We start from the raw sequence: 13148 nt of genomic DNA on the forward strand, positions 1-13148 counted from the left end.
TGTATTCCTCTAGTCCTATTTTTTTTTTTTTTTTTTTTTTTTTTTTTTTTAATCAAAACTCCTGTTTTAAAAGGTAGCGTGCCGGAAAGGGTTAAAGCAAACATTTTTATTAAATCTTCAGCTTAGAGTATTACAGCTTGCTTAATAACAGAAGACGTACATTTAATTTCGGGATGAAAAGAACACAAATTGTAAAGTGAAACGTTATTCACGAAGACAAGTTCGATTATCACTTTTGAATCATGCCCTGGAATCATGCAAGCAAATACGGCTAGTGAAAGCTAAAGCGGATTTAAATCAGTCAGGAAGCTTGGCGGATATAATTGTCATACGGTATGCATCCTACGAATATAACAAGAGCCTTTCGCACACTTTCTTCTGTTTCAGAGCCGACAATATACTATATGATAATGCATGCTCCTTGTGGAATACGGTTTTGTTCATTTTAATCAGAATTTGCATTCCCTTTCCTTTTAAATCGGGATGCATCTACCTTGACGTTTATAGTGTTGTCGAAGGTTACATCAGGTCTAAGTTGTATAATTCTTCCTTGAACTGTATATTGTTCTACTCATATATAGAGTAGGGCCAGAATTTCTAGTATGAGAGCAGAGTTTATTGCTGTTGTTATGCATGCTTTGCACGAATTAAGTGCGGCGTATAGTGCTTTAAATTTCAACAACTATGGTATATAATATTTTCTGTATGTTGTGGTTTTGACTTCAGTTCATTCCTTATAACTACCTTGTTTTCTAGGCTATTAAATTAGCTTTAGATGGTTAAGGACTTGGATAGTAACATACGCATAAGCAGTCAAGCTGGTACGTTCTGGCCAAGTAGCTTCAAGTGCAGAACAAAATATCAAGTAATAATAGAACCCGCGTAAGAATTTTGCAGACAACGTGTTTCCTGAATTTTGCAGGTAATGCCGTTCATGTATTCTGCAATTAGACAGCTGTTTATCGCATAGCTTGTGAAACCTTTGTGGAGGTTGGCTGTACCTTCCGAAGCTTTCAGTGATTAGTTGATAGACGGACTTCATAGAGTATTGAAAGCGTTTCGAAAATTATTTGAAATACAGACTGTGTGGTTGTTAGTATTTGGGCTATTTTGGATTTTTTCCCCCCTTGTAACATCAAGCACATGAACTGTAGAAAAGCCAATTCGGTAGTCACATTGTTTTAGCTTGATGCTAATTTTGCTATAGAGGTAATATTTCTCTTGACTAGCAAATTTTCACACATTTTCCAAGCGCTAAAGAAGACAAATAGGAGGCAGAAAAAGAAGGCATTGAGTGTTTTAAAACTATTTTAAGTGTTGGATATTTTACATTCTGGAAGTTCGTCCGATACCAAAGCTGTTTTTCTTTTGGTTTTAATAGTTGTTTAATTTTTTAATAGAAAAAGGAACTATCTTTGCTGGTTGCAGAGACGGTTGAGTCTTTTATGATGAGTTTTTGTACTGGACTGTCTTCCGAGAAGACAGTATTCAGATGAATAGTAGCAGTATCGGAAAGCATAGTTAAAGATGTTATCAGAATCTATCCGTTGTAAGTACATCTTCTTGGAGCGTGGAAGACTTTATTTGCAGTAAATTTGTGAAGCATATCATAAGGATTGGAGCCATTGTTATAGAACTTTGAGCAGCTAATTGTTTTTTCGGTAAGGATATCACATTTACACTGTGCTCTATCTTTATTTAATATATGCGTTGAAGAGCTGCTGTCGCTGTCCTTCTAAGCTCTCTGCACATTTGCCTTTGTTGGCGTTGGCAGAGCTCATTTGTTGGCAGAACTCTTTTGTTTCCCATGTGATACTTTACAGATTTTTGCTGTGCTGGTTGGGATGATAGACGATTTTTAAGGTCTTCATGAATTTATCTGTGAGTTATTCTAAATTAAAAAAATTGTTTATCACAATGCAGCAGAAAACGTTGCTGACCTTAATACTTTTTAGACTTTCAGTATTTTTTCCCTCCAAATACAAAGATGTCTGTTATAATTGTCAGACAATAAGTATAAATGGGAGCACATTTGAGTATAATCTATTGTTGAAATCTACCGCAGAAAAACTCGCAGCCGGCTTCAAGGCAGCATGTTCCTGATGAAAATAGCCGAAGAGAAGAACTAACTTACTAAGTTAACCTCACAGAACCGATGGAACACTTGGACTTTATCTTAGCTAAAAAAAAAAAAAAAAAAAAAAAAAAAAAAAAAAAAAAAACCCTTCAAAATCTTCCTGCTTTAAAATGCAGCTATCGGGGTCAGTACGTGGGTGGGTAACCACCCACATGACTGGCCTCGACGAATCCCCATAGTGGAGGAGCCTAAAGGGACGAAAATGCTTGCTTGACCTCGAGGCATTTGCCATCACGAACGTGATTCTTTCGCCTGCGGGCACGGTGCTCATGCACCTTTACTTAGTCAAATTAAAAACGATCGGCCTTCGATCTCACCTGAACTTTAGGTAAAAACTCATATGTATTTGAGACCTAGTGCGAAAGCGTATGATTTTGATCTTATAATCTATTGTTCCACTCAAACATCTGTTCTGTAGTTACGCAACCTATTCAATTGGAATACAAATTATACTAATTTTAAAAAAGCAATGCTTGTTTGTACCGATGGATAACTAGTAACGTTCTAGGATTTAACATATTTCCAAACTATATTGATATATATGTGACAATATTCAGCAGGCTGTAACGAGAAACATGCTTTTCTGTCATTACACAAATTCACACTTTTCATCTTTTTTATTTTAACCTAGTAGAGATCGTTACCAAAATCTAAGAAACTTAATCCACCTTAGTTAAGAAGAAACATTTGAAATGTATGTCAATGTTATCTTTCAGACAGCAGTTCAATCCTTTACGATGAATTAGTGTTTCTCTTTATCTTTAGAAACAATCTAGCCGAAGTCTGAGAATCTTTTTTCTCGTGAGGAATCTAATGCCAATCATATTAGTTTCGCAAGGGAAAAAAAATTATATTAACAACTAGCATTTTTGTTTCATCAAGGGAACCTGTAAAAAACAACACCTTAAAGTACATCGAAATAAAATAATGTAAAGGTGCCACTATACTGGTTCTAGGCATTAATCTGTGAAACATTTTCAGCTTTTTGTTTTAAATGAACTCTCTTAGGATGCAATGCTCCGAATAATGTTTGCACAATCTGAATTTAGCTAAAATTTTCTTTATCTTCGTGCAGCCTCAGGAAGAATGGGAACTTAAAAACTAGCAGAAGTTAGGTTTAGTAATAGGAGCTTACGTAAATGTGAATCATGGCTGTTTAGTATCGTAAGCACGAAGGAAGGGAATTATGTCTAGAGTTATATGCGGTGTGAGTCGATTAAGTGTAATCCAGCTGCTATCAATATAATGCACAAGAGTAAATGTCTATTAATATGGAATCGAAAGACCTTTCAAATCAGTTTGAGTTTTGTTTTAAAGTTTTATGCTATTTTAAGTTTACAGCTGAATAATTAGCTACATCGTTCATTAATATATTGTTGCGAAATGCCAGGCTGCGGTCACATAGCCTCCCTGCAATGTCTCACTGTTCTCCGCGAAAATCAAATAAATTTTTTTTTATTTGCATCACACGCGTCTCGCATTCCATTATTCAACTAAAATAGAAATCTGTAGTTTAGAAAAAATAAAAATGCATAAGAATATGCGTATAAAGTTTATAGAATATTAATATTTTAACAACTTGTGATCAATTTCAAATTAATTAATACGTTAAAGTCGTCCATTATCCCGTATGACTTCGAAAACGCGTATCTCCATGGAGAGAAATACGTTTTGTAATAACTCTGGTTCCTCATTGTACCATGCACTCTCGATGGCTGCTTTTAAGACATTCACAAAAGAAAACTGCCTTCCATTCTCGTAAATTGTCCGAGACATAATACCCTACATATGCTCGATCGGGTTAAAATCGGGACTCATTTAGGGCCACTCAATAACGGTGATATTTTCCATCTCTAAGTAATTTTTACTTCTCTGTACAGAGTAAAGAAAGTATTGTAATCACCAAAAACTTCGGATACCATATGCCAACCAAAATATCAGTTTTGACAGCTATCGAATGCAATTTAACGATGTTCCTGCTTGACATCTGTACATAATGAAGTTTGTGCTTGACATCTGTACGTAAGGAAAGAATAAAGGACTCTTTTTCCCCAAAGGAATTATAAAACTGGTTTAGAATGGATTCGGAAGAGATTTTTTTTGTGGCATCTGTAACTACGTATGTATGTATCTCGCACAGCTAAAATGAGTAGCCTTAAAACGTGGAAATTATACATATAGGACTACTATAACATGCAGTTGTGCACTTCCCGTTTTGTTTGCAATCGGTCTCACCAAAAGGGTATATATATATATATATATATATATATATATATATATATATATATATATATATACAAAACAATTCTTTTGAAAACAAAACACAAACATGCCTAGTATTTTCGCGCATTAAGCTGCAGAAAAATTATCATTAAAGACATAAAGTAAGAAATTTAGAACTAATGTTTCGCAAAGACCACAAATTGAAATTCATAATTAATAAATTTCAAATAATCATATAAAAGCAACAAATAATTTTAAAATGTTAAAACCAAAACATTTCAAACAAGCAAAATCCCACGTCAAAACATTTATGAAATTTAAATTCAGTCAACCTCAATGTCACTTCATCAGGGGGAGAAACTTTGAAATTAATTGAAATCTCTCTTCGGCAAAAACCCTTGGTTTTTCTAAATCCAGAAATGGCCTATGAACCGTTTCAATGTGTTTTAATTTTAGTTTTAATTTTTTAGTTCACCCGAAAATTCTGGCCCTTCCCCAAAGCAAGGAAAAAGCAAAGTAAATTCTAATTAGAAAAATTGGAATAATCTTAAGAAAGTTATTTTTCTTTTTAAAAGAATTGGAAACGAAAGTGTAAAAAGCATAATACTTCCGTGAAAAATTTTAAATCAAAATGTTTACCTTTAAGTTTAAACGAATAATCCAATGAATTAAGATGTAGTTGAAAAAAAAAACATTTAGAATACACAAAAAGTAATTAATAACTTCCATCACTCTAATTAGACTCAATTCTAAACATCAAAGTAGAAACAGAAAGGTAAACCCACTCTGCTACTCGGCTTAGTGAGCTCAGTTTTTTATTCTTATGTGTTGCTAAATTGTTCATTTTTTTTTTTGCTTTAAAAATGATTGAATTCTGTTGTTCATATCTTCCGTTTAAGGTGTTTATGCTTTTAGTTAATCTGCATACAATAGTTGTAGAATTATCAACAATTTAAAAGTTGTTTATGTGCGGCATATTTGTTTACACTTGAAACTTAGCAGAATAGATAATTAAGTCTTTCTGCATCTTCAGTGTCTTTTTGCCGAGTGGGACCAAAAGGAAACTTTTAGTTTTGTTCACCGAAAAATCTGCCTTCAGCTTGCTGGCCGAATTCCTGGTTTTTGCTCAGACATTGTAATTTTAATAGTAATTTTTTTTAAATTATTTAACTCGATTTGGTGTTTTATGCTTTTCTATACCTTTCAATATATTCTATTTCTTTCAATATTGCTTTCTATATATTTTTTCAATATATATGTTTTCTTTCACTATATATATATTTAAAATATTATAAAATATTTTGAGTTTTTATATTGCACAGATCAGCTTTTTTTAGGAATATTAGTGGTACGAATGGGAGTACTGTCAAGCTCGTGTAACCAATGTTGTCTTGCAATGCTTTCAGCAAATGACATAGATTGTCTCGTAGTGTTTCTATGTATTTATTTAAACGAATCTTGCCTACCATCAAGAAAGGTGAAACCCGCTTGCTGGTCCCGTGTTTGCTTCAACTTCAACATTAAGGACATCTTCTCTCACACTTTCAATTAAGTTCATCATTATTTAGAATTTGAAGGATTTGACGAATCACACACCATCCATTCTGCTGCATCCTCATTATGAACTTCTGAACATCCAGTAATTTTCAAAAGAATGTTTCTTAATTCCTCAAGTGACACGTCATCCTCATCTTCTTCTGTCTGTTCCCTTTTCTTTTCCTGAACTTCTTTTTCCTTTTGCTCCTTTTCCTTCTCTTCTTCAGTTGATTCTGAAAAATTCTGAAATTCTGAAAGCGATTCGGATAGTCGAAGTTCGGATAATTGGAATTGTACTGTAACAACATCTGAAGATTCGTTTCGATTGGCTGAGCGATAGGAGGTTAGGGATTCATTTATCGAGGAATGTTTTTCAAGACCACCCTGTAATTTAAACAGACTCTGCGCTTTTAATTTTTTTTTATCAATCTTTGACTAAACCGCAGAGCGTGAATGTAGCTCGAAAATACAACTTGGTATAATAGTTAAAACCATGGTAATTATATTGTTTCTTAAGGTTTTGTTTCATATGTTCGGTAAAAAATGAATTTCGTTCATCTGTTCCTTGTAGAAAATAAATAAATCAGTCTTTATTTTAACTTATACTAGTTTGGGCATTATTTCACATGTAGTAAAGATATATAATAGTTAGGATAAAAAAAATATTGTTGCTTGGGTAACTATGCTACAAGAAAGGAGAATAAAAGTAACTTACTTTTCTTATTTATTACTTGCTGAAAAAACATAGATGTATTCTCTGCAAATATTTAAGTGAGAAAAGGCATAGGCCATTTTATTGTTATTCTTACCTCATCGTAATATGCCAAATAAACTGTTAACTTTATTGTTTTCTTTCAAAGTGACAGACACTGCATCGCTAAGAGTAGTTATTAGTCTAGCATGAAAAAAGCTTTATTTACTTTTCGAAGCCTTTTCAAGAAAGCTGAATCTTTTTCTTTGGTAAATACTTATTTTTCTCCTCTAATTTTTTCTTGCTGTTATTGTTATTATCTTCCCATTGAGTTTTGTTTCGAGCCTCGGCTGAAGAGAAAAAATAATATAAATTCTGGTAAAAATGAATGAGATGTCAAAAAAATAAATGAAAATGTAATAACACGGAGGGTTGCGTTGAGAATCGTGGAAAGCCTGAAAATGTCATTAATGGAATTTGCAGTGTCGCGATTCAAAGATAAATGGTGTAAAATGTGGAGCAGCTTCTGCAGTACTTGAGATAATACATATGTGTAGATGCAGTTTTGGAAGCGCTTTTGGTCAAAGGAAAAGTGATACTTTGTCATTTCGTATTTTTGATTCTTGACTCCCAAACAAAATTAAAGCCCTATTAATCTCAAGCTAATGTTTCTAAACATATTCTACCATACCATTTTTACGCATAATATTTATACGAAGGAATTACACCTGTAAAACAAAATCTCTAATTAATTAAACTATTTCTTATTATATTGTGAGCATTTATCTATTTATTTTTGACTAATAGTTAATTTTGAATTAAAGTATTTTTCTGTTACTCTCTGTGGCGTTGAGTGCTTCTAACCATTAGGCTTGTCTCGCCGGTTTTCTAAAAAGCCAGAGCCTCTCCTGGGCGTTACTTTATCCTGTGAGCTGTTAGGCTGATCTTACTACATTTAATTTTAGATCAACATTACTCCTTAAAGGCAGACGTGCTGGCTTGTGTAAACCCAAGTTGGTTCATTGTTAATTCTTTGTGTTCAGTAAAAGAATCTAATACACCCCTTTTGTTTTTGTGTCATAAAATTTGAATATAATTCTTCTATATTCTTTTTTAAATTCGGTAGTGAAGCTTACTAAGAATACCAGACTTGATAATATAATGAAATATAAGCCTTAATTCCAGAAAATCCAGAATTACGTATGCCATTTTACACTTCACACTTTAATGTGTTACGATTACGTAAATAAATTTGCTCATTTGCTTTATAATGTATTTAAACAGATGATGATTCACATTTGTTACCAAATGTACGACCAAAATTATTAAAAGTTGTGTTTATAATGAATACGTTCGAATGACTAGAAATTAATATCCAATTATCTACTTTTAATTACTAAAGTTACTTTGTCGAATCATTCAGTACAATTAAACTTGTCCGATATCTGTGTATCAAAAATACCCGATAATAAATTAGAAACAAGTGCTGACAGCAATTCCTGTGTTTACTGAATACTATCATCAAATTTTAATGATTTCATTTAAGAAGTTAGATCATATAAACAACTGATTCCTTATTGCAACCTTTCAGTCATACAGCAGCAAAATACAACCTAAAGAACTAACCGTTTAAAGAATGATCCCTTTCATCACTTTATTTTTAATTTATACAATTAGGATAAGCGCATGCATTATAAACGTCCACATTACATAAATAATGTTCACTTAGTTCCTGAACAAGTCATCAGAATATATCCGTTACCTAAGGATTCTTCTCAAATCAATCTTTTCTTGATTTATAAGTGTGTTCATGCACGATTATTAAAATACCTCGCATATAAAATTTATTACTGAATGACGCACAATTAGACGTATTAAATAGAGTATTGTATACTTTGTTTATCATAAATGCGTAATATCCGTTTCTTTACCTCACGTAAAAATACTGTGACAACAATAAAATCAATTTATACCAACTACATACTTTTCTCCTGGATTCAATCTAAAACAAAATGCAAATATCAAAAATATTGATCACATTTTCGCTACTGAAATTTATGTGCTACGTTAGCAGACTAATTTTTGTATTGTAACTCTAGTTAAGACATTTACTATATTTTAGCTAGAGCCGCATATGAATTTAAAATTATTCAGTACAAAATATTTTATTTTCTATTATATTTACTCAAGAAGTAAACATTTGTATTTATAAATGGGGTATCTATACGTATGCGTATGCATAGTGAAAGCCCTATATTCATTTTGCTGAAACAGCAGTTATTAAAAAATATATATTGTAAGCAATATTTTTTCATTAGCAGCAACTTTACTTGATTTCCTTGAAAATAACTTAACTAATAACTACTTTAGATAAGGAAAATTAATGCCACTGATCAAGATACATACTACGGTAATGAATTGTTTACATCGCGCACAAAGTTCCCAGGAACTCAAACTATAACTACCGCCTTGCATTCAATTTGTATCTTCAGCAGTTAGAATGAAATGTTACCATCCAGTGTTTCTTGGAATGAGGTCACGCATTAACGAAAATATTGAATCATCACCAACAATGTTCTGTGGAACTCGCTTGAATCTTCGACGATAATTTCTCATCAATTCCTTCATATATGCCTCTTGCAAAAGACTTTGTTGACAATCTTCATCAACATATGCTACCTCTTCGAACCAGCTCCATCTTCTCGGCTCCGTTCGAGCAGCGTGTTCATTCATGATGATTTACTTACAAGTTCGCATAGCTTCCTTGTAAAAGATACTTTTCTTTCTTTTCGCCATCGACAGAACAACTGGCCCACTGGGTTAATTCTTCAGGCTATTGGATCACGTCGGTGGAATAAAAAATAAAAATAAATAAATAAACTAGAGCTTAGTATTACGTCCCCAGGAATTGATTACACAAAGTCAGGAACACTGAAAAAATGGACCAGAACAGGGAAAGGAAATGCATGGTGGGAACTGAAAGAAAAGTGCGTGGTGGGGACTATTGAGACTAAGGGGAAAATACTGATGGTCATTTATCTCGAGTACTGCAAAGTTGTTGTTGCTTGCAAGGAAGTACTAACATTGTCGAGTATAATGTGCTCATAGTTGTAATCGTACTGTGCGAAAATCTTTAGAACAGCCGTACCGCTAACCATTCAAAGTATTAGTCAGAAAACTGAGAAATTTTTCACTGTTAATATAATTCACTGTTAATGTAATTCTGTTAATATAAATAGCTGTAAATCTAGAGTACCTGTAAATCGCTTAAAACCTGCGAACATACTAGCAGATCCTTGCAAGGAAAATCATGTAAATGACAGCAAAGAGTCTGAAAATGAATCTAGGATAAAAAAAAAAGAAATGCCAATTTTCACTAAACTCGCAGACGTGCAAAAATTATACAACCATACAAAGCTTCTTGGATCGTCCTCTGGACTGGAAGCGAACCCCTGTGGCAACGAGTAAACTTCAGCGAAAGTTGCCATAGTAACGAATTAGAAGAACAAAAGCGTTCTGTATTGGACTTTCGAGGTTACATCGTCATAATATGCTTCCTTTCTATACACATATATTTTTATTTTGTAAGTAAATGAATATATTTCTAAATAATATTGGAGTTAGAAGTTGGAGAATTTATCTCACAACAGCATTTAAAAATATAGATTTACATTTTTCATTCGCTTTGAAATCAAAATTGTCACTTAATTTACATTTTTGGATAAAAAATAAGTAATATTTTAAACTAATTAAATGAAGATCATATTGTATACTTGTAAAAATGTTATCACTGTGTCTGTAGTTATTAGTAATTCTGTGATTAGTAAGTCTATTGGTCATTGCGCGAAAATTTAAATTTCAAAGCCATTTCAAACAGAATAACATGCTTGAGTGGCTTTCAAGTATATTCACTGTAATTTGCAACTTTAGAATCCACATTAAAATGTGATAATTTTTTCTAAAAATTTTATTAGAATAAAAATAGGTAATCTTAGTGAGAGATTGCAATTTTTAATTAACTGCTATATTTCACTGGTGAACATTTATGCGAAAATATCTAATGCAGAAAGATAATTTATTAATATGAATTTTTCGTAAAATTCACATTATTATTTAATTTCAAATATGAAAATATTTGATTGCAAAAGAAGGCAAAGTAGTCTTATAAGTTTTAGTAAGAATTTTCTAACGATTGTTAAGTTTTAATCGCTTTTGTATACAATAACCCTTTTTTATTATCGAATGGATAAATTTATTCAAGAAAAAATAACTTCTAAAATAATGAAATAAATTATAAGCACAATTTAAAATTTTGTGGTATTAAAAAGAATTAGGTAATCATAAAGGATCTAAGAGATTTCTCCTGATTTAAAAAATTCCCTGATTTCAAAATTAAATTTTAGTTGTAAATCTCATTTCATATTATACGCATTACCTCATACGTATTTTGCCTTATTATAGCTTATTATATGTATTTTACCTTATTATACGTATTTTGTACTTACAAAATTACTCTTTTCCAAACTTTAATTTAGATTTAATAGTTGATATATTTATAGGTTTATATAATCAATATATTATATTAAATACGAATACCAAATTGCAAATGAAAAATCTGAGAATTTAGAATTCTTTATTAATTTTATAGTGCATGTGAATCTTCCAAATAGTCATTAAGTTCGCACAATTTTAATTAAACTTTGAATGAAGAACTTGAACTTTGACCGAATTAACTTCATCGAAAGTTGCCATAGTAACGAATTAGAACAACAAAATTGTTTTATAATTGTTTAACATATAATTGTTTTCTGTTTAAATTTGTAAAAATTCACGAATCATTGTCATTGGTGTGCTTAAATATTTCCAAATGTTCAATTTATTAAAAAGAAAATTTTAATATACAAAATCATAGTTTTATTTTAATACTTACAATCCATTTCACAAAAAGAATACTTTCAGGAAACTGAAAAACTAACTCCACATAACAATTAATTTTAAACTTCATTCTAATATTCTTACCTTCTCAGACACTCTTTGCCTTTTGACTGACATTTACAATCCACGTTGTTTTTCTGACGTAACATTTTATTTAAAATAAAGAAGCCAAATAAAGAACGCTGGATTGTTGATATTTGTTTTAAAATGTTTTTTCCCAATATTCTGTATATATTAACTACGAAGAAAAAAATAATTATACGTATTTCCATCTTCCACAGTTCTTCGGTAATTTACAGTTGATGGAATGGTTTCAAAACTATCTGATCTAAAACAAGCATAGTTAACAGAAGAATAGTTTTACACATGAGAGTGAGCAAGTTTTGAAGTTTCCAGACGTGCAAGAATGCTCCAAAGTTCTTCCAAGTAGTCTTATAGAAAGAACAATTGATTGCATTTGAAATACACTGTTCGAAGTTTTATATCTAAAGCACCTTTAATTTATATTCCCTTTATTTATGTGATTCTTATATGATCTGTTGTACAAAGTTTCTACACTTTAAACCGAGATCATATGCAGTTAAAGAAGTTCAGTCTTGACGTCGAGTACATGAATCCTCTAACTGAATGCTCTTTTCTAAATGAAATCCAGCAAAGAGCAGAGCCACTTACAATATTACAGACGATGTGTAAAACGTCTTTGGTATATTTTAGCCCTACGGCAGCAAAATGTCTGTTTGGGAATAGCACAAAATTCATCAGTGGTTAAATTTTATTGTTGATGAATGATATGATTTGGTCACCTCACGATAAACCACAGCAGAGTGACGAACCAGTGGATCATTCGGTGGGGTTGGAATGGACACGACAGTGAATGTCCAGGATTAGCATCATGCTGCATGGCTGCTGGCTTTTCTCCTGAAAAGTGAAATGAAACAATTAGTAATGTTAATATGCTATAAAGATTTATAATGTTTTACAAATTCTGCTAACTCAGTTCCACAATTTTATTTCATGTGAACACGTTGATTGTCACTCGAGCTTGTAAGAAAATCTCCTTTAGGCAAAGAGCGGCTCTTTACCATGAGTTAGTTGTTTCCGATCTTAGGAGTTTAGAATGTCTAGAACGAAACATTTTGGGACATGCATTCAATTTAAAATCTTTCCTCAAGAAAGAAATATCTAAGAAAGTGTGCGAAATTAAAAATTGTTTCTTCTTTCCCAAACATTTTTCTGTAGTGACAAATGGTTGAAATATTTTTTTTTTTTTTTGTTAACATTTTGCAATGTCAGTAAGAAAAATAAAAGAGCAATTTTTAAATGAATCATATAATAGTGAAGAAGAAACCTGTTGCGAGGCTTACAAAAATTAGAATAGTAGCGATTAGGAACGGTCGAGATTTTTCAGAAGGATAATTGTAAACTAAATTACATCCTCAGATTTTGATTTAAATAATGATGCATTTAGCGACAACAAATGTGGTGTCTATCATATTTTGCAAGAACAGGCTGTTAAAGAAGAAATAAAAATTGGTACCGAAGAAAACACAATTCAGTTTAGTGAACAGAATGAATTTAGCTGTCGGTAATAACCATTTTCTTCTTTCTTATTAAAATCAACAGTCA

The 13148-nt window shown here is 31.8% G+C and overlaps 1 protein-coding gene across 2 annotated transcripts in view; it reads right to left on the reverse strand.

The window, feature by feature from the left end:
- Positions 1-11478: 11478 nt before the first annotated feature.
- The window catches only part of LOC118181882 (zwei Ig domain protein zig-8-like), a 762563-nt gene continuing 760893 nt past the window's right edge, over positions 11479-13148 (reverse strand). For both annotated transcript variants that reach the window (XM_085819643.1, XM_085819644.1), the window contains exon 5: positions 11479-12440. In XM_085819643.1, the coding sequence (XP_085675769.1) occupies positions 12322-12440 (119 nt within the window). In that variant the 3' untranslated portion in view covers positions 11479-12321. The remainder of the gene's footprint in view (positions 12441-13148) is intronic.

Source organism: Stegodyphus dumicola, chromosome 6, assembly GCF_044657685.1.
Source record: "Stegodyphus dumicola isolate Sdum_Otavi_A_Nest chromosome 6, ASM4465768v1".
In the NCBI taxonomy this organism is placed as follows: Eukaryota; Metazoa; Arthropoda; class Arachnida; order Araneae; family Eresidae; genus Stegodyphus; species Stegodyphus dumicola.